At 44.6% G+C, this 25,922-nt stretch overlaps 1 protein-coding gene across 2 annotated transcripts in view; it reads right to left on the reverse strand.

Annotated features, from left to right (window-relative positions):
• Window positions 1–2,738: 2,738 nt before the first annotated feature.
• The window catches only part of LOC111963747 (uncharacterized), a 51,220-nt gene continuing 28,036 nt past the window's right edge, over window positions 2,739–25,922 (reverse strand). Inside the window, exons 1-3 of one of the 2 annotated variants that reach the window (XM_024138332.2) lie at window positions 8,204–8,302; window positions 7,925–8,029; window positions 2,739–6,693 (exon numbers count right to left, since the gene is read on the reverse strand). In XM_024138332.2, coding sequence (XP_023994100.2) covers window positions 2,999–6,693; window positions 7,925–8,018 — 3,789 coding nt within the window. In that variant the 5' untranslated portion in view covers window positions 8,019–8,029; window positions 8,204–8,302 and the 3' untranslated portion in view covers window positions 2,739–2,998. Of the gene's footprint in view, window positions 6,694–7,924; window positions 8,030–8,203; window positions 8,303–25,922 lie in introns of those variants that run through there. The other variant, XM_070439160.1, reaches the window with a different exon arrangement.

A 25,922-nucleotide genomic window follows, 5' to 3' on the forward strand; every position in this document is an offset into this window, starting at 1 on the left:
CACCTCTGGACTATTAACTCTGCCTACACTTGTCCATACTCTTTTTTCAAAGGTGCATATCTGTATTCCCAGTCATGTGAAATCCATAGATTAGACCTAATGTATTTATTTCAGTTGACTGATTTCCTTATATGAACTGTAATCAGTTAAAGTCTGAATTTGTGCATGTTGCGTTGTTGCGTGTTGCGTGTTGCGTTTTTGTTCAGTATATTTCTATGGCTGTTGAAACTGTCTGTTTGCCTTTTGCAGATTTCAAAATACAATCCTGGAAAATGTAGTTTGGAAAGAGATGTCTACTGCTGAAAGAGAAGACTAATCTGTATGTAGAAACAATATTTAAAAAAAATCTCAACTCCTAATTTCTAGCTCACAGCAGACACTGTTTTTCAAGTCGCTCATCTTGAGATGGACTATTGCCACAGCAAGTATAATGGCCATCACTGTGGGTAGCCTATGGCTTCATCACTGTGGGTAGCCTATGACTTCACTCACTGTGGGTAGCCTTAGGCTTCATCACTGTGGGTAGCCTATGGCTTCATCACCGTGGTAGCCTATGGCTTCCTCACCGTGGGTAGCTATGGCTTCATCACCGTGGTAGCCTATGGTCCATTCACTGTGGGTAGCCTATGGCTTCATCACCGTGGTAGCCTGTCATGGCTTCATCACTGTGGGTAGCCTATGGCTTCATCACCGTGGGTAGCCTATGGCTCATCACTGTGGGTAGCCTTTGGCTCATCACCGTGGGTAGCCTATGGCTTCACCCGTGGGTAGCCTATGGCTTCATCACCGTGGGTAGCCTATGGCTTCATCACTGTGGGTAGCCTATGGCTTCCATCACTGTGGGTAGCCTATGGCTTCATCACCGTGGGTAGCCTATGGCTCCATCACTGTGGGTAGCCTATGGCTTCATCACCGTGGGTAGCCTATGGCTTCATCACTGTGGGTAGCCTATGGCTCATCACCGTGGGTAGCCTATGGCTTCCATCACCGTGGGTCCTATGGCTTCATCACCGTGGGTAGCCTATGGCTTCATCACCGTGGGTAGCCTATGGCTTCATCACCGTGAGTAGCCTATGGCTCCACTCACGCTCTGGGTAGTCTATGGCTTCATCACCGTGGGTAGCCTATGGCTTCATCACCGTGGGTAGCCTATGGCTTCATCACCGTGGGTAGCCTATGGCTTCATCTCCATCATTAGGTGAGTCAGTGTGCATTATTTATTAAAACAAAGCCCCGGGGCCTATGATTTCTTAATCCGGCCCTGTTTTCACAGGTTGAACTAGAACCAATAATTATAAAAACACAATAATCAAATCATTATTTAATATTTCCTTTCGACAAAAAACAAAACTGTTTATGAATAGTTTGATTTCAGATTAAAATCAAATGAACGAGGAGCAACCCTTTACTATTTTTTTGATCTTGTCATGCAATAAAAAATATTAATTGGCCCAAAAAGTACATGGACCTCGGTGTCCTAATATGTAGTTAAGGCCATGCTTCCATACGCTATAGTCTATGCTACACAATTGCGTAGTCGACTCTGTCCAATAAAACTTTAACTCATTACCTTGACTTGTTCTCTGTCCAATCTAACGTGACCCTGCTGTAAATCAAGCAGACAGATGATGAACATCAATTATCTGCTAGGGATGTTAGATCTAATATGGACCACGGCACAATGGTCTTCATCGGGTTAACGAAGGAGACAACAAAACATTGTGGACATTCCTCGCAAACAATATTTTCCCTGCACTTTGACTGTTGTTGCATCGAGTGCTGTATCAATTAGAAGAATCTAAAATATATTTTGATTTAACACTTTTTTGGTTACTACATGATTCCATATGTGATCTCATTGTTTGATGTCTTCACTATTATACAATGTAGAAGATAGTAAAAATAAAGAAAAACCCTGGAATGAGTAGGTGTGTCCAAACTTTTGACTGGTACTGTCCATTTTGGATTTGTGTTCCCATGAAAACTATATTCACACCGTAACATAAGGAAACACTAAATGTTAAGTAGGCCTAGTTACAGTGCATTTCCAAAATCACCAAACAAAGAACTGTCCGAGCAAGATCCAGGATTCTTACCGGGTTCAAGTTCAATGTCTCATTTAACTGATAAATGCTTACTATMTGACAGAACAACAAACACTGCCATGAATGCAAGAAATGTAGTGTTTTATGTCACATGATATTGAAGAAATTTGTCAAGACACCAACCATGAGAAAGGGTTAAACAGAGTTTGTTAAATTAACTTGTAAATTTTATTGAATGTTCCTTATATTAATTACTAGTTATCAACAGCTGTATCTGTCAGTTGTCCACCGCAGGAAATCTTCACTGGTACTCTAGTTTATAGAAAGACCCTTAGGAGATGTCAGAGGTGTTACTGTGTTTCCCAGCGTTATACCTATCGCGGACATTGCCATTCGATGCACTGAGTCACATTAGCAGAAATCTCATGCATCCGTTTGACAAGGCTGAACATAGGAATGTGTGTTGTAATACACAGTACACCTCCATTAGGATGAGATCAATCATTATTCTTTCATTTAGTCATTTTCAATGTGTCATTATTTCTATATATACTCTACACTTTCTCCTTCTGAACTTCTAACATGGGTAGGATGGGTGTGACTTTGTGACAATGACCACAAGAACAGCCACTCAGAGACTTGATGCAGGTACACCTCTGACATTGCCTGAACAAAGACAATGATTTTCTATAGTTCTGATTTAATCTAGGCCATCATTTTTATTAAGATACGTCGGGGTGGACAAATTAACAATCGGCTTTACACAAGGCTAAGAGTTTTAATACAAAGCCAATGAACCACACATCTCAGTTGGCTCTAAACAGTAAACACAAACGTTCCTACAACGTTGGGTAGCTTAAATTTCAAATGTAGACAACATTTTTTCCCCCCAGATAATGTTAGCAGGACAACATTCCATGACTGACTTATGTTGGAACCCCCTGCCATCCATCCTATTTTTCCTTCAGGAATTCTCGCTCATTTGGGAGTACATCTTCTCCTTTTGCAATCTTATCCAGAATCGTAAACTCTCCCTTCATTTTCTTCAACTCTACGATCCGATCCTCGAAGCCTGGCTTGTGTTCGCTCTCCTCTGTGCGAATGATTAACTCAATGTACTCCAAAGTGGAGAGAAAGCTTGGCTTCAGTGCAACATCATTAAGTCTTTTGAGACAATCAGAAGACTTCTTGATCAAATTCATCAGTACGTCCTTGATCATATGAAACTCATCCTCAAGCTTCTCCAGCATCTCCTTGGTTTCCATAGACTTGCCCCACGCCTTCATGAAGTTGTCCTTCATTCCTTGAATAGTCTTTTTCTCAGTCTTTGTTTCATATGTCAACAAGACGTGTTCCCTGTCGTGGTCAGTGGAAGAGCATTTTCCTGGACATATGGTGCAGTTGTCATCATCATCCATCACGGCACAACTTTTGATGTCTTCCTCATTTGGGAGGAAGCAGCAGGTGTGACATGTGAAATTGCATATCTGGCAGTTTGTCGCAAAGTCCTGGGCTAATTTGCTTCTCTTGACCTGCAGCACCTTTACCTCGGTCTCAAAATGTTTGTTCTGTTTCATGTTCTCGTCCTCGTTCTCCAGACACTGTTTGAAGCTTTTGATCTCACTTAGCTTTGACAGACCWGCTGTGATCTGAGGGGTCAGGCGTGTCATGGTCTTCTCCAGAAGCTCACGTTCTTCCAGAACTTTCTTTGTCAGGGTCAGATCTTTACTCTCAATGCTTTCCAGTGCTTGGAAAAATTTCTTCATCTCCTTGAATGTTGACCTCCATTGCTCTGGACACTGGGCTTTATGATCCTCATCAGTATCATCCTCTTCAGAGCTGCTCTCCGTCTCCTTTGAGAACAGAAAGGAACTGTTGAATTTGAAATGGGTTGGTAGCCCCTTCTTGTCTTTCTTACAGGGCAGATTTGCAGCTTTGATGGCCTCTAGCACCGGTATGTTCTTCCCATCAACAAATGTCACAAGCATCAGGATGTTTTCAGCAACATCCTTTCCAAAGATGGACAGGATGGAATCAAAGATGTATCTCTGGGAAGGACTGAGACGAACAAGTGGTGCCTGCATTACAAAGCAGACTGCATCAATGTGATTAATCCCTAATGGATGACACAAGAAATCCTTCACCTTTTGGGTGACCAATTTATCATGAGCTATTCCTCTGGTGTCTCCGAACCCTGGTGTGTCAATGATGGTCAGAGAATAAGGAATCTGAAAGCCTGGCTGGTTGTAGAGCTCGTATGATGTCACAACCACAGTCTGGCTCTCAGCCTGTGACCTGTTGGTCACCTCATGGATGAGCTTAAAGCGGTAACAGTCTTCCCACTGTACCCCAAGAATGTAGTTTATCATGGCATTGACCAGAGTTGTTTTTCCTCCACCTGTGGCCCCCAGAAGCAATATCACCTTGTTATTCCCTTGCTCAACTTTCTTCCCAAATCTGTACTGGTCAAAACTGTCACTTACAACCAACTTCTGTTCCAGATTCAGCCATTGGATTGAGGGGTTTCCCTTTTCCACCTTCTGGGATTTTTTGAGGAATTCCTCACTTTTTGCTATGGTTGATTTGCTTGTCTTCGGTTGGGCATCAGAGACCCTAAGGGTAGTCAGCACAGTCTCAGGACTGGGTAAGGTATTCCCTGCTTCGCCACAGTTAGCAGCGACTCTGATGCTGTATGCAGTGTCAGCTTCTAGTCCTTCCAGTGTACTCTCTCTAATGGTGGTTTTGATGGTGTGCCACATCTGATTGTCTGTAGCCTTTACACTCTTTCTGTATTCAACCACATAACCAATGACTTCAACATCATCTCCCACCATGGTAGGAATGTCCCAGTTCACGCAGACACTACCTGATTCTATCCTCTTCTCTGTGGGTGGTCCAGGAGGGCTACATGGGAATGTCCTGAAGTATTCTGTCCAGTCACTGGAGAGGCTCACACCAGGTCTACACACCGCCTTGCAGCTAAAGCGGTACTTTTTGTAAGGGTCCAAACGACTGATGGTGACCTGATTAGTTGTAGCATCCGATTTGACCTCGGTCCACTCAGAGTCAGCCTGCTCAGCCTGGTACAAAACCTGGTACGACTCCACAGAGGTAAAACCAAGGTTGGGAGGGTTGACTTGCAAGTGGACACAGTCATGCTCCAGATTTTTGATGGTGGGAACACCTGGCTTTGATGGCAGCTCAAACTGTGGACTCAAAAGTGTCCCTCTTTCATAGACATGGATGGAGGACGCAGTGAGGAGTTTGTTTGGAATTGATGCAATGCAGAATGCAAGATTTTCTCTGCCTTTGTTAGACTCTTTGAAGTCTAGGAACAGTTTTATGGTTTGCCTGCTTAGGGTCGTTACCTCCCCTGAGCGAAACCACTTTTCTGCTGCAGTCTTCCCGGCTGCGTTGGGGTTGTAAGGTATCAGTGAAAAATCACTCTTAGATTCTTCCAGCAAGTAGTTCTCCAAGACTACCAGATACTCTTCTTTCTCCTTCAAATAGGAAAATGCAAAACACACGACATAATCATTAGCTTTATCAAGCACAATTCCATCCAATTCACTGCTTGAGTACACAACTTGTACCTCTTTCATTAGGTCAAGGTAAGAGCTGACAACATTCATCTCTCTCTCTCTGTCGTCCAGATACGTGATCATGAGGTCATTCTGGAATGGAGAACGTTCTTTGCTGTTGAGCATTTTAATCAGCTCTTCCTCCTCCATTCCTCCTCCTCTTATGTTGGGAAGAACCTTGTAGAGACCTTTCTGGAACACCTGCTTGTACTCTGAGCACAAGTCCCTGAWCTTGWTGAGCTTGGCTTTGAKTTCAGGGAACTTGATAGCCATGTCTTCCTTCATCATGTCCTGGCATTGTACATCAGTATTGTCCAGTCCGTCCAAGATTCGCTGTGCGCGACGCACCAGGTGAACACTGATCTGCCTGACTAGCTGGGCAGCAGCAGAGTCCAGGTTCTTGAGAGGATAGAGCCAGACGGTCATGGGCACAGCATGTTCTCCATTATCCCCTAGGCGACTTGGCAGGCCAGCATACACCTTGATGGCATCTTCAAATGTGACAGGGTTGTTTTCTAGTGCAAAATCACCATGGAAGGTGCAGTTAAATTTTTTGGCCTCGCTCTTCTCTTCCTCACTCATCTTCAAATCTCCCTGCCCTTCTATTGACATTTCAGGGATTTTTTTTATTGCGACCTGCAGGTTGCCATGGATGTCCTGGTGGTTTTCTTCTGAAGAAACCTCTTGGTCAAAAACAAAAAAGGCCTGCGCTCCATTGAGCAGGCCAGTCACCACATGGGTTGAAGAGCCCTCTTGTAAGATATTAGAGTATTTCACATTTCCTGCCCCCAGGTGGTCCATGGTCAGCTGCTCGAAGCGAGTGGTGGTATGGTACTGCAGAGAAACCCTAGACTGACGCTTTGAGGTCTTTTTGTCATGTAGGAATTCAGCAGAACCCGTCACACTGACTAAGCCACCAAGAAAACTGGCTTTAAGAGATGCAGACACCTTCAAAGCATCTAACTTGGCTTCACTTGAGTCTGAAGCAATGATTTTGAAGTCAGTGTTCGGTTTATGACGGACATTGATGTGTTTCTGCAGCATCTCAGAATCCCAGAGAGTGATACCTGCAGTTTAAAGAGAATGACCAAAGAACATTTATTGTGAAAATTATACTCCAACGTGTACATGTGTAAATATTTCTATCTGTAAACATGGTTTTATTCAAATAACTTATTGAAGGTAAATATTTAACTCAAAGTAAATATTCTAGGTGTCAACCCATAGTTAGAAAACCTACACCTCCTACACTCAGACGTAAAGACTGCTCTATAGCACCATTTGAACCAGTCTGGAAATGGGTTCTATCTGGAGCTTCTTTCAGATCAAATAGAACCTTTGTTCCAAATAAAAGGTGCTATTTGGAAACAGAAAGACTTATATCTAGAACGTTTCCCTGCAGGGACAAATGGATACATACAATCATTTAAAAAAAAGTACCATCTTTGCCATTGACAGCATTACTACTATATGAACACTTTAAAAACAACCTGCCATCACTCTTTTGTCCCAAGTGCGTCCTCTAACTTTTCTTACTCTGTGGTAACCATAGAGATGCACCAGAAAGCTCATCTCTCTCTGCAATGGCTGATTCTGTGACAGCCTCATTTAGTGCCCAAAAGCCTGTTTTAGCATGGACAGCGCCATTCAGGACTTTCACCATTTGAAGTAGTCAACAGGGAGATACTTCCTTTGGGTTAAGGAAGGATTACATAATTCAATCTGGGTCCTCAGGAGGGATCAGACAGAATATAAATCCCTGCCACCTGGTGATGTTAGCATAGCGCTAACTTATGCCATGTTATCTGATGGGACCAGCTGCAATTTAGCATTCTGTCACGTGCAAGTAAATCAACAATTTTAATTAGCTGAGACGCATTTTGAGCTGGAGAAACTGTTTAAATTTAAATGGTTGCTTATGTTCACAATTATGGCCCCAATGTCTTCAACTTCTATGAGTGTATTAGCAGTTTATAAATAAACTGTAAAGGTGCATACCACCACCTACTGTGTGGAGTGTTACAGTATAGTCTGAACAGGTATAAAGCCAAGGTTGGTGATTTACTGACATCTGCAGTTATGGAATGCCTGCTCAGGGGTGCAATTCATTGGCTGACCCCTCCTGCTGATTATTGCTTAATCCATAGTAACTACTTTAAAATGGTGAAAGCCCTCAATGGTGTTCCCCGTGCTGGAACAGTGTGCCCTCTATCCAACTCAATGGTGGAAACACTGTCAATGAATTTAAGATGATGCATACTGATTACCTCCAAACCAAAGAGGAATAGTTTCCTGTACCTGGGATGAGGACATCTCTACGACAGTCATACAGCATCCCCAGCTGGAAGGGTCGGCCCAGAGCGGCTAGCTCGATGGTCTCCAAGTCAGACATGACTCAGTGTTCTGTAAACATATCAGTACTGGGGTTACTTCAGCAGCCACAGTATTAGAACATTTCAACAGATAATATGGCCGTCAACATAAAATCATCGTTTTTTTTGCTCATTGCCCAGACAAAGCAGCGTTAGTGTATAAATCACTGATACAGTATGTTATGCAAACATTTGAGTCACTCACATCTTTGTCCACCAGTCTTGTTGTTCTTTCTGAACAGGAAGAGGTCTCTGGAGCCCTAACGATTGGTGCTCTTATTTCTTTGGGAAAAAAAACCTTGAACTGCAGAAACAAACAAAGACACTGTACATGTTGATGGTTTTCTAGTGGACATAATAGTCTTAATTAAAACAATCCACCTTAAGAGTTGACCTAATTGATGTTCCAAACATTAAAATAGGAGATACAGTTGAAGTCGGAAGTTTACAAACACTTAGGTTGGAGTCATTTAAACTCATTTTTCAACCACTCCACACATTTCTTGTTAAACAAACTATAGTTTTGGCAAGTCGGTTAGGACATCTACTTTGTGCATGACACAAGTCATTTTTCCAACATTTGTTTCCAGACATATTATTTCACTTATAACTCACTGTATCACAATTCCAGTGGGTCAGACGTTTACATACACTAAGTTGACTGTGCCTTTTAACAGCTTGGAAAATTCTAGAAAATTATGTCATGGCTTTAGAAGCTTCTGATATGCTAATTGACATCATTTGAGTCAATTGGAGGTGTACATGTGGATGTATTTTAACTTTTAGGGATAGGGGGCAGTATTCGGACGTTAGGATGACTGAGGTGCCCAAAGTAAAGCTAGGATATGCATATAATTTGATTTGGATTTGGATAGAAAACAGTCTAAAGTTTCCAAAACTGTTAAGATAATGTCTGTGAGTACAACAGAACTGATATGGCAGGCGAAAACCTGAGGAAAATCCATCCAGGAAGTGGGATATTTTGATGTGTGTAGTTTTCTATTGAACGCCTATACAGTATCTAATGGGTTAGGACTCAGATTGCAGTTCCTATGGCTTCCACTAGATGTCAAGTCTTTAGACATTGTTTCAGGCTTGTATTCTGAAAAATTAGGAAGAATGAGACCATTTTCTGAGTGGACTGTAGAATGAACCAGAGCTGGTTTGAGCGCATGACCGATTGCTTGCCGTTCGTTGTTTTTCCTTTCTATTGAATACGCTATTGTCCGGTTGAAATATTATCAATTATTTAGACAATAGACAAACTGAGGATTAATTATAAACATCGTTTGACAAACTTTACCGGTACTATTAGGATGTATTCGTCTGCCTGTTGTGACCGCCTTTGAGCCAGTGGATTACTGAACAAAGCGCGCCAACAAAACTGAGTTTCTTGGATATAAAGAGGGACTTTATCTAACAAAAATATTGTAACAGGGACTCTTGTGAGTGCAACCAGATGAAGATCGTCAAAGGTAAGTGATAMATTTTATCGCTATTTCTGACTTTCGTGACTCCTCTACTTGGCTTGAAAATGTTTGTATGCTTTTGTAAGCCGGGCGCTGTCCTCAGATAATCGCATGGTATGCTTTCGCCGTAAAGCCTTTTTGAAATCTGACACAGCGGCTGGATTAACAAGAAGTTCATCTTTAAATTGATGTAGGGCCTCCCGGGTGGCGCAGTGGTCTAGGGCACTGCATCGCAGTGCTAGCTGCGCCACCAGAGTCTCTGGGTTCGCGCCCAGGCTCTGTCGCAGCCGGCCGCGACCGGGAGGTCCGTGGGGCGACGCACAATTGGCCTAGCGTCGTCCGGGTTAGGGAGGGTTTGGCCGGTAGGGATATCCTTGTCTCATCGTGCTCCAGCGACTCCTGTGGCGGGCCGGGCGCAGTGCGCGCTAACCCGAGGGGGCCAGGTGCACGGTGTTTCCTCCGACACATTGGTGCGGCTGGCTTCCGGGTTGGAGGCGCGCTGTGTTAAGAAGCAGTGCGGCTTGGTTGGGTTGTGCTTCGGAGGACGCGTGGCTTTCGACCTTCGTCTCTCCCGAGCCCGTACGAGAGTTGTAGCGATGAGACAAGATAGTAATTACTAGCGATTGGATACCATGAAAATTGGGGAGAAAAGGGGATAAAATTTAAAGTTTTTTTTATTTTTTATAATAATAATTTATGTATAACACTTGTATCTTTTATGAATGTTAATTATTACTATTTCTGTCATTTGAATTTGGCGCTCTGCAATTTCACCGGATGTTGTCGGGGTCCTTAAGAAGTTTTAAGGCCTACCTTCAAACTCAGTGCCTCTTTGCCTGACACCATGGGAAAATCAAAAGAAATCAGCCAAGACCTCAGAAAAAAAATGTAGACCTCCACAAGTCTGGTTCATCCTTGGGAGCAATTTCCAAACGCCTGAAGGTACCACTTTCATCTGTACAAACAATAGTACACAAGTATAAACACCATGGGACCACGCAGTCGTCATACCGCTCAGGATGGAGACGCGTTCTGTCTCCTAGAGATGAACTTACTTTGGTGCGAAAAGTGCAAATCAATCCCAGAACAACAGCAAAGGACCTTGTGAAGATGCTGGAGGAAACAGGTACAAAAGTATCTATATCCACAGTAAAACGAGTCCCGACATAACCTGAAAGGCCGCTCAGCAAGGAAGAAGCCACTGCTCCAAAACCGCCATAAAAAAAGCCAGACTACGGTTTGCAACTGCACATGGGGACAAAGATCGTACTTTTTGGAGAAATGTCCCCTGGCCGAAGAAAAAAAAATAGAACTGTTTGGCCATAATGACCATCGTTATGTTTGGAGGAAAAAGGGGGAGGCTTGCAAGCCAAAGAACACCATCCCAACCATGAAGCACGGGGGTGGCAGCATCATGTTGTGGGGGTGCTTTGTTGCAGGAGGGACTGGTGCACTTCACGAAATAGATGGCATCATGAGGCAGGAAAAGTATGTGGATATATTGAAGCAACATCTCAAGACATCAGTCAGGAAGTTAAAGCTTGGTCGCAAATGGGTCTTCCAAATGGACACTGACACCAAGCATACTTCCAAAGTTGTGGCAAAATGGCTTAAGGACAACAAAGTCAAGGTATTGGAGTGGCCATCACAAAGCCCTAACCTCAATCCTATAGAAAATGTGTGGGCAGAACTGAAAAAGCGTGTGTGAGCAAGGAGGGCTACAAACCTGACACAGTTACACCAGCTCTGTCAGGAGGAATGGGCCAGAATTCAAACTTATTGTGGGAAGGTTGTGGAATGCTACCCGAAACGTTTGACCCAAGTTCAACAATTTAAAGGCAATGCTACCAAATACTAATTGGGTGTACGTAAACTTCTGACCCACTAGGAAAGTGATTAAAGAAATTATAGCTGAAATAAATAATTCTCTCTACTATTATTCTGACATTTCACGTTCTTAAAATAAAGTGGTGATCCTAACTGACTTAAGACAGTGGGAATTTTTACTCTGATTAAATGTTAGGAATTGTGAAAAATGAGTAATGTATTTGGCTAAGTTGTATGTAAACTTCCAACTTCAACTGTAAATCCTCCGCTCCTCTACCATTTGCCCCTGGCTGCTGCTGTTCTAAGTGCTCCACTGGCCTGCTGTTCTCATCCGCCCTCCTCCTTGGCTCTGAAAGGCAGCAAGGAAGAGATGCAACATGTCACCCGCTAGATTTCCTGATTTGGCCTCGTTTTAGATTTGGTTCATTAAGAAATGCTAGCAGCCATCACTGAATTCAACCATGAGTTCGTTTCGGGGTGTGGTTTCATGTGGCTGTCGTGTGTGTGTGTGTGTGTGTTCGCAGGTGGGAAGAGTTAGCCAAATACAGAGTCAATGTAGAGGGGCACCGGTTAGTTGAGGTAGTATGTACATGTAGGTAGAGTTATTAAAGTGACTATGCATAGATGATAACAACAGAGAGAAGCAGCGGTGTATAAGGCGGGGGCAATGCAAATAGTCTGGGTAGCATTTTGATTAGATGTTCAGGAGTCTTATGGCTTGGGGGTAGAAGCTGTTTAGAAGCCTTTTGGACCAAGACTTGGTATCGCTTGCCGTGCGGTAGCAGAGAGTCCATGACTAGGGTGGCTGGAGTCCTTGACAATTTTTAGGGCCTTCCTCTGACACCGCCTGGTATAGAGGTCCTGGATGGCAGGAAGCTTGGCCCTAGGGATGTACTGGGCTATTCGCACTACCCTCTGTAGTGCCTTGTGGTCGGAGGCCGAGCAGTTTCCATACCAGGCAGTGATGCAACCAGTCAGGATGCTCTCGGTGGTGCAGCTGTAGAACCGTTTGAGGATCTGAGGACCCATGCCCAATCTTTTCAGTCTCCTGAGGGGGAATAGATTTTATCGTGCCCTCTTCACGAGTGTCTTGGTGTGCTTGGACCATGATAGTTTGTTGGTGATGTGGACACCAAGAAACTTGAAGCTCTCAACCTGCTCCACTACAGCCCCGTCGGTGAGAATGGGGGAGTGCTCGGTCCTCTTTTTCCTGTAGTCCACAATCATCTCCTTTGTCTTGATCACGTTGAGGGAGAGGTTGTTGTCCTGGCACCACACGGTCAGGTCTCTGACCTCCTCCCTGTAGGCTGTCTCATCGTTGTCGGTGATCAGGCCTACCACTGTTGTGTCATCTGCAAATTTAATGATGGCATTGGAGTCGTGCTTGGCTGTGCAGTCATGAGTGAACAAGGGAGTACAGGAGGGGACTGAGCACGCACCCCTGAGGGGTCCCTGTGTTGAGGATCAGCGTGGCGGATGTGTTGTTACCTACCCTTACCACCTGGGGGCGGCCCGTCAGGAAGTCCAGGATCCAGTTGCAGAGGGAGGTGTTTAGTCCCAGGGTCCTTAGTTTAGTGATGAGCTTTGAGGTCACTATGGTGTTGAATACTGAGCTTTAGTCAATGAATAACATTCTCACATAGGTGTTCCTTTTGTCCAGGTGGGAAAGGGCAGTGCAGAGTGCAATAGAGATTGCATCATCTGTGGATCTGTTGGGGCGGTATGCAAATTGGAGTGGGTCTATGGTTTCTGGGATTATGTTGTTGATGGTGGGCCATGACCAGCCTTCCAAAGCACTTCATGGCTACAGACGTGAGTGCTACAGGTCGGTGGTCATTTAGGCAGGTTACCTTAGTGTTCTTGGGCACTACAGTGGTCTGCTTAAAACATGTTGGTATTACAAACTCGGACAGTGAGAGGTTGAAAATGTCAGTGAAGACACTTGCCAGTTGGTCAGCGCATGCTCGCAGTACACGTCCTGGTAATCCGTCTGGCCCTGCGGCCTTGTGAATGTTGACCTGTTTAAAGGTCTTTCTCACATCGGCTGCGGAGAGCGAGATCACACAGTCTTCCGGAACAGCTGGTGCTCTCGTGCATGTTTCAGTGTTATTTGCCTCGAAGCCAGCATAGAAGTAGTTTAGCTCATCTGGTAGGCTTGTGTCAATGGGCAGCTCTCGGCTGTGCTTCCCTTTGTAGTCTGTAATGGTTCGCAAGCCCTGCCAACCCGCGAGCATCAGAGCTGGTGTAGTACGATTCAATCTTAGTCCTGTATTGACACTTTGCCTGTTTGATGGTTCGTTGGTGGTGTCATGATGTTGCCTGCTTGGGTACTGCAAACCCCATCCCCCTCTCCCTGCCTCTCCCTTTCCACCACAACCCATGCGGTGATCACAGAGAGATGTCGTAAATTCCTGAGAATCTCCCCACCACAAACAGTATTAAGAGAGAGGGTAAACTTTCAGGACAAAGGAATTCTCTTCCACCTCACAGAACTTGAGGTACGAACATATTTCATATTCCTGCAAAAGTATAAAGATCGGTGGAAGAGTCCAGCTATGAACCGGTCCATTTGTCCCCATGTGGGAAACTCAGGAGAGACGGGTTGGCCACATTACCATACCGCTGTTTATATAATAACCTCAGATATGAGGTTTACATCTGTTTGTTGTATAAAATGAATGAGTGAGTATGATACTGTTTGCATACTTGTGTAATATGATTTTGAACTGTTTAATGAAGGAAAATACAACTCCCTGTTGTATTTGAACTAAATCCAAGGACCGCCCCTGAGCCAGTTGGGTCAGAGACCATGGGACCACCCCTCTCTGCTATCTGAATAAAAGCCAACTCCTAAGAAATTACCATTATGACCATGTTTATCCTCAATGGGGAGAACGAAGGTTAATATACCACGTGGTAAAACTCTTATACGAATCATAACAAGTCTTTGATATTGACTACGAGTCTGCAGCTAGGAATTCGGTATCATTGAACGCGAAGAAAGACAACTGCCGAAACATCCATTCTATAACGAATGTCACTCTGAACTCTCCACAATAACTCCAACAAAAACGAACTTCTCTCCAACGATCAAGACAACACACCGAGCGTAACTATATTGTTAGGATTTATGTTTATGCACTATAGCCGGGTAGCTGTCACGTTCCTGACCTGTTTTCCTTTGTTTTGTATTTATTTTAGTTGGTCAGGGCGTGAGTTGGGTGGGTTGTCTATGGTTGTTTTTCTATGTTGGGATTTGGTGTTCGGCCTGGTATGATTCTCAATCAGAGACAGCTGTCAATCGTTGTCCCTGATTGAGAATCATACTTAGGCAGCCTGGGTTTCACTTGGTTTTTGTGGGTGTTTGTTCCTGTGGAGGTTTTGTTGCCACACAGGACGGTTTCGGTTTTGTCACGTTGGTTGTTTTTGTATTTTGAAGTGTTTTGTTGATTTTCCATTAAATATGAACATTAACTACTCCGCATCTTGGTCCGATCCATGCTCCTCCTCGTCTGAGGAGGAGAACGACTACGACAGCCGTTACAGTAGCATATAGGTTGAAAATGAATGTTGGTTTGTTACACACACACACAATACAGAGGGGAGGGGTGCATCACTCTGGGCCAACCAGGATGGTGAAGAGACAGTTCAGTACCATATTAGGAATTGTTTGAGTAAAGAATCATGGGGGACACAGGACGGAGGTGCTCTACCCAACAACCAGATGTGGACAAAGGAACGCGCCAAGGGGCTTGGACAAAGGRCCAGCAAAGGGGGGCAAAGTCTAAACCAAGCCCAGCCTCTACTGTGATAGGCCAACTGGACACGTTGAGAATMAAATTGTCATAGTATAAAAACTACTATGTGAGTACATTCCACAGTTCTCTGATCTACCCTGCGCGGAGATACAGTGAACCCGTATATACGAAAATTSCATTTACCATTTATCGTTTGAGTTTAATTAAAATACTTAAAATATACTCGGGGACTCTGAATCACATTTTGTCCTGATGCCAGATATGAACAGACGCAAATCTCTTTCATGGTGACCCCGACGTGATCTGGCAAAGGAGATCGCTGGACATTTCTCACAAAGAAAGACCGGTCTAATAAAAAACAGGTGAGCAGATACCTATTGACATACTAAAATTCTGCATATTGGCATTATCCAAATTTATTTGTGAGATACAAGTCTGATGTAAGTTACCAAATTTAACGCTCTATTTAGTATATAAACAATTTCATACCGAGAGTGGTAAATGCAATTTTATTTGATCAAAACCATTCAAAAATGCAATGTGTAAACAAAATGTACTGAGTGGATGAGAAGATTGAGTGTGGAGTGAAAATGAGAATAGTCGGGGACTAATGAGGTTAAATTACCATATGATAACGAATGCAATGCACTGGGTAGAACAGAACTACCAGTTTGTGTGAGAATAGGTCGACGAATCTATTGGTATGTGAGGTGTGAGGTGAACGTGGATATAAMGGMGAAGGTTGTGTCTAATAAGAAAAATAAGTTTGCCGTGTAATTGTGGTGCATTGGGTATTTAGTCGGCGTACTAATACCAAGATTGAATGTTTTAAAAGGAATTGTCAGGGACACAGTTCATATGGGACAATTTGCCTAGCGAATGACAGTACGTTGAATATTACAGAAGGAGACTGGATATTCCTAGGGGATCCACATTGCATAGATGATGGTATTAAATAGGTAGATTTAGTTTGATAGGTTAAAATAATTCATAACGTCAAGTGGAGCGGTTAAAATAATTCATAACGTCAAGTGGAGCGTTTAAATAATTCATAACGTCAAGTGGAGCGTTTAGAATAATTCATAACGATAGGTGGATCAATTAAAATAATTTACAAACACATACACATTTAAGTTTACAACATAGAATGTCATCAGAGGTGGAAAAAGTGCTAAAGACTTTGAAGTCTACCTTAGAAGTGAACGGTGGAAAAGAGGGAAATGACTGGAAAAAACGTTGCGAAAAACTATACAAACAATGGATTGAGGAGGGGTSTATTATTTCAMCCATGGGTCTCCMGGTYGAGGGAGAGCCCGGAAGWATACTAGATGCATTAAAACGCAAAACACTCAAGGCGCTCACTGAATGGAAAGAAGGGGGGGAACSGAGTAAGGGCAAGMCCAAAGAGAAGATGGAAAAGGCTAAATTGAAAGAAAGGATCGGTCTGGCTATGCTGGAAAAACTGCGCAAAATGTGTAGTGAAGAGACACCCCAAAATCAGAAATCAATGAGACTCTATCCCGAACTGCCCAAACCTAGTGCACCCCCACCATAYGAKGGCCTGAAGATGATGGCACCCGTTTTGGATGTGAGTGCCACAGTTAATTATAATAAGAGGCCAGAAGGTAGCCGAGACACGGAGTGGGTCCCAATATCGCAGGACCGGAAAAACGAGATAGAGGCCCTACTGGTAACAGCCCGTGCACTAAAGGAAGGAATGGCAGAACTAAGTAGGATGCATGGGAGTGATGAAAGAATAGGAAGTGTGACCAGTGCATGTAGCATGGAAATGGATAAAGACAGCATACAAAGCCATGGTCAGATGTGGACAGAAGACAGCATGACACAAGCACGCGAGAGAGAAAGGCAGCAGAAGATTCTATGGGATGAAGTGCAGTCAAAGGCACGACAAGACCAGGAGGAACTGAGARTGATGCAACACACTCTGGATAAAATGGAYAAGGAACAAAAGAAAGAGGAACAAAGACTAAGGGAAGAAAAGAGGAAGCAACAAGATGAAGCAACGAGACAGGGTGGACATTGCATACAGCTGGGCCACAACAGCAATGAAGCAGAGGAACAGGAGGAGCCCAGCTGCCAAAGTGATGGAGTATGGTACTTGGACGGAAAATTTGAGGGTGATCTTTATGATTCACTAACTGGACCTGCACATAACACACGTAGTAAAGCGGGTGGGGGGCTGAAAGGACACATGATGCCCCTGCGCCAACAACCTGGTGGACATCCCATTTATAAACCATGGGCCCACAGAGATCTATTGACACTGGTGGAGGCCCTACCTTTACCTGAAGAGTCTGGATGTAGGTGGGTGAAGACCTTTGAGAGTCTAACCGCCTCTGATGAACTCACCATGGGCGACATGGTGGCTGTCATTAACAGGTGCATGGGAGACCAGGAATGTAAAGACTTGATGGCAGATGGAGGCCTGAATGGTAAATACCCTATTCAAACCCGATTCGACCCATACCGAAATGAAGTATGGGCAGCAATCAGGAGAAAATACCCAACACAGTCCAGGCCCCAGATTATGAGAACTTTGACTCTAGAAGAAAACGAGAGCATACCATTATATATGAAAAAGGCAAGGACACTATGGAGACAGGCTTGGAATGACGAGCCGGATAAAACCAACACGAGACACATGTTCCTGGATCAGTGCCTGAAGACTCTTCCAGAACATGTCCGCGCTGAATGTGAGAAGGTGGTGGGGATAACAGCAAAGAGTGTGATGGAATTCACTGAAATTGCTCAACACCATGTGGAACGGTACCGTGAAGGCAGGAGGAAGGAAGAGGARGAGCTTAAACAACTTCAGAAGAAAGTTCTGAAAAAACAACTTCAGGAGGAAAAAACCTCCCGACAGATGCCTCTTGTAAGCAYACCCCAGCCACTCAMAACTGACGCTGCAGCTACTGAGACAGTTACAGCTGTGGTGCAGARTATGGCGGGGCTGATGGCTCTACAAAGAGGTGCATATGCAGGGCCCGAAGGTCCRSAKCCCTGGAATCAGTGGACAACAGACTCCTCCTGTTACAACTGTGGTAGACAGGRGCACTGGGCTAGGCATTGTAGAAGCAAGCCAATGATGACTGGCCCTTCAAGGGGTAGAGGCTATGGGCCTCAGCGGGGACGTGGCCAATGGGGAGCACCTAGAGGTCAGTGGACACCAAGAGGCAGAAGTAACTGGTATGTACAACAAGGGGGTTCTCAGCCACAGCAATACCACCAGCAGCAACACAACCCAGGAGTGGGGTCCGGTCTAGAAGTCCCGAACCCAAACCTTGTCCCTAGTATGGCTTGGCTAGGGCAACATTCCGAACCATACCAATGAAGCCGCCCAGAGACCCAAATGCCCTCCAGTGCCACCATCTTCACGTTCCCACCAAGTGAAGAACCGATAGTTAATTGCTTAATTGGAGGAAAACCACAACACATGTTAATTGACACAGGATGTACCTGGTCATCCGTTCAGGCACAACACTCACTTACCAACAAAATACAAGCTTTCTCAGGGGTCTCGGGAACTATTATGAGAAAGCCTTTTACAGTACCACTGGATGTCTGTTGGGACTGAATGTCACTCACCAGTTTTTATACAACCCTGAGTGTTCAACTGGCTTAATGGGTAGAGACCTGCTCTCTAAGTTAGGCTGCAGCATTTATTGCAATACAAGGGGTTTCCATGTCACCACCATCTCCCCTTGTGAACTCATGCCAATCCTAATGACGGAAAAGTTTTCAGACCCACCCAGGATGCTATACCTAGGAGACGCACAAGAAGATTTGGATAACGAAACCTACATCTACTGGTTAAAACTGTTGGATAGTGATCCCGACACCCCAAGGGTGTGCCGTACGTTCCAACTGTGGAAACCRTGGATACAAACACTGAATGCCTATTACCCACCGGATGACCCCCCACATGTTACAMTGAMCTACTCTATGGACAAGGATGAAATATACGATGAGGCATGGTTTGAAGACATGGTTGACAGACGCCCTACGGTGCACAGCAATCACTTATACGTTCTTAAAGARGGAGTGGCCACCAACTGTGTAATGATGGATGGTGACGTGGATCTCCTTGACAACTGGTTTACAATGGGTTCAGRCTCGGTCCCACATGTTACGCTGATGGTTGGGTTTGGATATGAAGCTCRTTCTCTGGGTCCTGCAATCAAAYKGGCTGAGACCCTGACATGGACYAAAACTAATATCTCTAAAGTGTCCACGGCCCATATGGGGGAAACCCAGGTATGGAGAATAARRATCAACGTAGAGGACACCTCGATCCCTGAAGTGGTACGACGGGCTCGTTTYCATGGGAGAGAAATKACCGATCATCCAGACACTGATAACATGCTCTCAAGGGTTTCTGAAAAGCTGTGGACCACCAGTCCAGAAGATGTGGGTCTGGTGGATGTAGAGCCTATTAAAATCCAGGTTAGGACAGATACTACTGCCCACCTTCCTGTCTACAGGCCTCAATACCCTTTGAGTGAAGAGAAGGTGAGAGGAATTGAACCTACTATTGCTGGGTTACAGAATAGTAGTGTGCTGTTCCACACTACGTCACCTTGGAATACACCCATTTTACCGGTTAWAAAAGGAAGTACGGGTAAGTGGAGGATGGTTCAAGATTTCAGGYCCATAAATRATGTTACAATTCCAGACGTGAGACCTGTCCCCGATCCTYACCTGGCACTGCAGAACATCTCTCCAACCCAGGACTGGTTCTCTGTTATTGATCTGGCCAATGCCTTCTTCTGTATCCCACTCCATGAAGACTCACAACCTCTGTTTGCTTTCACTATCAAAACCAATGTTCTACTTATCCAGAATGCCAATGGAATATCGGGACTCCCCCGGAATATTCATTTCTATCCTAAGAAGCACCTGGAAGACTCACCTTTCCAGAGGGGTCACCCTTCTCCAATACGTTGATGACTTGTTGTTGGCCGCACCAACTGCGGGAGACCTGCTACAGGCAACTGAGCTCCTTCTCAACATGTGGCGATAAGGGATACAAAGTGAAACGAGAAAAAGTTCAATGCTGTAGAAGAACTTTCAGTTTCTGGGAGAGGTACTCTCTGGAAGAGGTCAGGCTGTGTCATCAGCCCAGAGGACTTCTATCCTGGAGCACCCAAAGCCCACAACTGTACAACATCTCTTGTCATTTCTTGGACTCACTGGATATAGCAGAACTCATGTACCAGAATACGCTTGAAAGTTGAACTCTCAGGGCCATTCTCCGAGAGGCAGGTAACAGGAACCTAACAGCCAAGCTCACTTGGACCACAGAAGCCGAAGCTGCTTTCATTGCACTGAACGAACACCTTGCCCAAGCTGAGGCTCTGTCCCTGCCTGATTACACCATCCGTTTAGGTTGGATGTTCTGAACAGGATGGGTATGTTTCATTCCATCCTTTATCAGCAAACAAGGGGGAGAGAGTGTTACATTACTACAGTGCACAATTGGACAACATTGAATGTGGCCAAACTGATTGTGCAAGACCAATTGCTGCCTGTCAAAGGCAATTGGAAAAACTGCTCATATCGTTATGAGACACTCTGGAAATCAACACAGATCATGGAGTGACCGCCTTTATTGGCTCTAACTGTTCACCTATCGAGCAAAAGGAAATCAAACATCACAAAATGATACAGCCAGACACATCACCTATGTGACAGAGGTGACCAACATGACTGATGGAATGGGGAACGGGAACCACACATTTGTGGGACAGGGCAGCAAAGCAAGTAAAGGTCAGAATGGACCTACAGTGTCCCATTGGAAGGAACAGCAGGACTCTGTTTACGGACGGCTGTTGTTACAGGTCACAGACACCAGGAGAAGGTAACATAGCATCCTATGCAGTGGTGAAGCAAGGAGGAATGACAGGAACATACGAAGTGGTAGAAGCAAAGAAATTGGACCCATCTGAAGGCCTCAGCCCAGTTGGCCGAACTCAGAGCACTAAGGAGAGCATTGGAACTGAGCAAAGGAAAAGAGTGAACATCTACAGACTCTGCATATGCCCACGGCATTGCACACATTGATGGCCAAAATGAATGAGGAGGGGCTATTTGACTAGCTCGAATGACCCATAAAGCACAAACAAGAGGTACAGAGATTAATTGAATCAATCCAACTACCGACAAGGTGTGCCATCATGAAATGTAAGGAACCAGCAAGGAAACACAAAGATCAGGGAAGATGACATGGCAGATCAAGTGGCGAAGGAGGCAGGTGGTTATACTACCCAAACAGATGATACAACGGACTGAAGAAACACAAGATGAAATTAACCATAGATACTGTGAGACAGTTACAGGAGGCAGCAGATGTGTATGAACAAACTGTGTGGAAAAGACATGGAGCCAGAAGAGATCACCAAGGAATCTGGAGATCACACAATGGGAAAACGGTGGCCCCCATTAAGCTGCTCAGGTCAATGATACGGGAAGAGCACAACAAAGCACATGGGGTTGGAAGAGCGTGGAAGGGCCCTGGAAATTGTGTGGTGGCATCCACACATGCAAGACATGGCAAGAGAAGTTGTGAAAAGTTGTGAAACCTGCAAAGGTTACAACAACAAGGTTGCACTGGAGCAGTGATTGGGAGTTTTCCCAATACCAGATGCACCCTTTCAAGACGTATGCATTGACTTCACGGACATGGGACAACAAACCGAGTTGAAGGGAAAAGATATGTTTAGTGATGGTGGATAGGTTCACCAGATGGGTAAGAAGCCATTCCAACTGCAAGAGAGGATGCTAAGGCAGTCATCAAGTGGCTAAGGAGGGACTCATTCCAAGATTCGGGGTCCCTCGAATGATCCGATCCGACAATGGATCCCACTTCAAGAACGAACACCTGAAGGAGGTCGAGCAGGCATTGGGATCACCCATAAGTTTGGGTCGGTATATCGGCCCCAATCTCAGGGCCTCGTAGAGAGAGCCAACCAGACTTTGAAACGAAAAATGGCCAAATAATGCAGGAACAAAGCTAAATGGGTAGACGCGCTACCTCTGGCTTTAATGTCCATGAGAAATTCACCAGGTCAGACACCACCTACACCACATGAACTGTTGACAGGAGAGAATGCCAGGTCCACCTGCTGATAACATGAGTTTCCTAGGCTAGACATTGCTAAATAGATACTCAGACTATATGCAGGCTCTAACCTCTCTTGTCAAGACTGTCCAAACAGGTGGTGGAGGTCCGAACTACTGCAGTTGAAACCACAGAGGAGAACAGAGACATCCTGGTGGGAGACTGGGTGAGAGTGAAGGTGCATTCAAGGAAGTGGACAGAGCAGATCAGTTTAGAGGAAGGGGAACTTTAGAACCAGAATAAGATATGGACATGGAGAAATGGGGCTAGAGAGGTAGGGGATATCTGTCCGATACACCTTCAAGGGGGTTGCAATGTATTGACGTCTTATGCTAGGAAACGACCAACTTATCTGTGTAATGGGAGGTGGTGTCCTATTGGGACTATATGATAACTAATGTGGGACAGTTTGGGAATGGAGGAGAGGCTACCCATATAAGATTGGGATCCGTCTAAAACTGAGAGATTCTCAATGATTTGGAATTCCTCAGGAAGGGACTATTTCGTAAAGGTGATGAAATCCTACTAACCATCAAATCCATTAAGCTCTCTGATGCAGGTCTCTACACCCTAGGGCAGGACAGAGCTGGAGACGATACGATGGGTGTGGTTTTCTATTAAGGTGTGCCAAAACCACCGCAGCAATCCCAGATGAGCCAGAACAGGACACACTCCTCCGCACTCCAGCACCACCCCGCTCAGGCCTTTAACCCGGTACAGGTAATTAACATTAGGGATATGACGGATAGCGAACAGTTAGGTACTGAACAGGAATATGAGGGACGAGAAAACATGTGGTTGCTTATATGAGGTATACTGCTAAAATTGAAAAAACAGGACTGTGTCATCTGCGGTCATGCTAGGCCTAGTCTAGCCACACATCCATTTGCATTAGGTAGTGGGGAAGGATGGAGTGTGTAATGGAGAGTTTTTACCATGTCAAACCCCATTCCTCCCTTTGTAAGACCCTGGCACTGGTATTCCCGGAAGTCTCTCCTCAGGAGGCACCATGGGGGTCAAGGCACCATGGGGTGGAGGTAATTAGTTGCATTACCGGTATAGGGCGAGGAATTGACTATGGGCGCTTGCCAGAGGGCGATTGTATCAGTAATGTGACCATTAATGGCACTTGGCCAGTAGATGGCCTAAATCAAACTAGGGGAGTAGCTGATGTTTGTGGATGTGGTCCTAACAGACGTTTAACCCCTATCCTTAAAGGAGATTGCAAGGCACGTGTGCACTGACTAGTATAATAGTTCCTCTAACTATCATTGATGTTAAGCTGAGCAGCTACTAGGTTCCACTCAGGAGGGATCCCAGGAGCAGAGTGAAGGGAGGCATAGGCGTAGCGCACCCTGGACTGAAGGTACTGATAACATCCATACCAACTCCTGGGAGTCCCCATAGGGTTCCACCTGAGTCCAGGCACTGAGCAGGAATGATGGTTTATGGCATTTGTTCCACTTATTGGTTCAGTCATAATTGAAGCAAAGCAGACCTCATTTTAACTATATCTATTAAAACAGCACGTTTTGTTAACTACACCCGAACCGCACTAACAGGCATGTCTGAACAACTACAGGCGACTTCCAGGACAGCTAGGCAGAATAGGCTTGCCTTGATATGATCCTGGCTAATCAGGGGGGTGTATTTAAAATGTTTGGAACAATGTTGCACGTTATCCCTAACAATACCAGTCCGGATGGGAGCATTTCAAAAGCTCTGAGCGGTTGGAAAGGTTCTGTGGAGATAAGGGTTTTGCAGGTGTGGAGGAGAGTGGACGGTTCCCCTGGCTGGGTGGTTGGTTTGGTAAGTACACTGCATTGATGGTTACTGGATTTCTGACCCTAGTAGATATATTTCTTATGTTAATGTGTTGTGCTGCTTGCATCTTACCTTGTTAAAAGAAATCTGTTACAGATGTGGCGAAGGCTGCTGGTATGATGCCTTGTTGATACTACTCGGATGGAGATGCTGATACTGAGTCAAACTACAGGAGAAAGATGGGTCTGACTGAGGATGACTCTTGGTTGCTGTGGGGGAGGTTGTCGAGGAATACAAATAAAATAAACAAATGAAAAGTAATAAAAAAAACAATATACCGGTACTTTTTATCCAGGTCATTACGTTTGTCCTCCCTGTTGTGAAGGTTTGAAGTTCCGGGTGGCAAGGAGCCCACCTGGTAACAGATGTAATGAAGGGAAGACCAGAGGGTTTAATTTTAAATATATATTCTGTGTGTCATGTTGTTGTATGACACCCTGGGGGTGTCAAAAGGGGGATCTAAAGACCCCGCTGATGTTTTTTTTTGTTATATATGTTTTGCATAAAAATTATACATTTTATTTAAAAAAAATAAAAATAAAAATAATAATAATATCCTCCTGGTTGAAGGTTTCAAGTTCCTGGGTTCAACGGCAACCCAGTATATGGATATATAAGTTGGTTACACCCATGAGGGTTAAAATGGGGGAAATTGTTAGGATTTATGTTATGCACTATAGCCGGGTAGCATATAGGTTGAAATGAATGTTGGTTTGTTACAACACACACACAATACAGAGGGAGGGTGCATCACTCTGGGCCAACCAGGATGGTGAAGAGACAGTTCAGTACCATATTAGGAATTGTTTGAGTAGAATCATGGGGACACAGGACGGAGGTGCTCTACCCAACAACCAGATGTGGACAAAGGAACGCGCCAAGGGGCTTGGACAAGGACCAGAAAGGGGGGCAAAGTCTAAACCAGCCCAGCCTCTACTGTGATAGGCCAACTGGACACGTTGAGAATCAAATTTCATAGTATAAAAACTACTATGTGAGTACATTCCACAGTTCTCTGACTCCCTGCGCGGAGATACAGTGAACCCGTATATACGAAAATTCCATTTACCATTTATCGTTTGAGTTTAATTAAATATACTTAAAATATACTCGGGGACTCTGAATCACATTTGTCCTGATGCCAGATATGAACAGACGCAAATCTCTTTCACTATTTACAGTGGGGAGAACAAGTATTTGATACACTGCCGATTTTGCAGGTTTTCCTACTTACAAAGCATGTAGAGGTCTGTAATTTTTATCATAGGTACACTTCAACTGTGAGAGACGGAATCTAAAAAAAATCCAGAAAATCACATTGTATGATTTTTAAGTAATTAATTTGCATTTTATTGCATGACAATAAGTATTTGATCACCTACCAACCAGTAAGAATTCCTGTCTCCACAGACCTGTTCGTTTTTCTTTAAGAAGCCCTCCTGTTCTCCACCTCATTACCTGTATTAACTGCACCTGTTTGAACTCGTTACCTGTATAAAAGACACCTGTCCACACACATCAATCAAACAGACTCCAACCTCTCCACAATGGCCAAGACCAGAGAGCTGTGTAAGAACATCAGGGATCAAATTGTAGACCTGCACAAGGCTGGGATGGGCTACAGGACAATAGGCAAGCAGCTTGGTGAGAAGGCAACAACTGTTGGCGCAATTATTAGAAATGGAAGAGTTCAAGATGACGGTCAATCACCCTCGGTCTGGGCTCCATGCAGATCTCACCTCGTGGGGCATCAATGATCATGAGGAAGGTGAGGGATCAGCCCAGAACTACACGGCAGGACCTGGTCAATGACCTGAAGAGAGCTGGGACCACAGTCTCAAGAAAACCAATGTAACGCACTACGCCGTCATGGATTAAAATCCTGCAGTGCACGCAAGGTCCCTCTGC

The sequence above is a fragment of the Salvelinus sp. IW2-2015 genome, unplaced genomic scaffold (assembly GCF_002910315.2).
Source record: "Salvelinus sp. IW2-2015 unplaced genomic scaffold, ASM291031v2 Un_scaffold1447, whole genome shotgun sequence".
Taxonomy (NCBI): Eukaryota; Metazoa; Chordata; class Actinopteri; order Salmoniformes; family Salmonidae; genus Salvelinus; species Salvelinus sp. IW2-2015.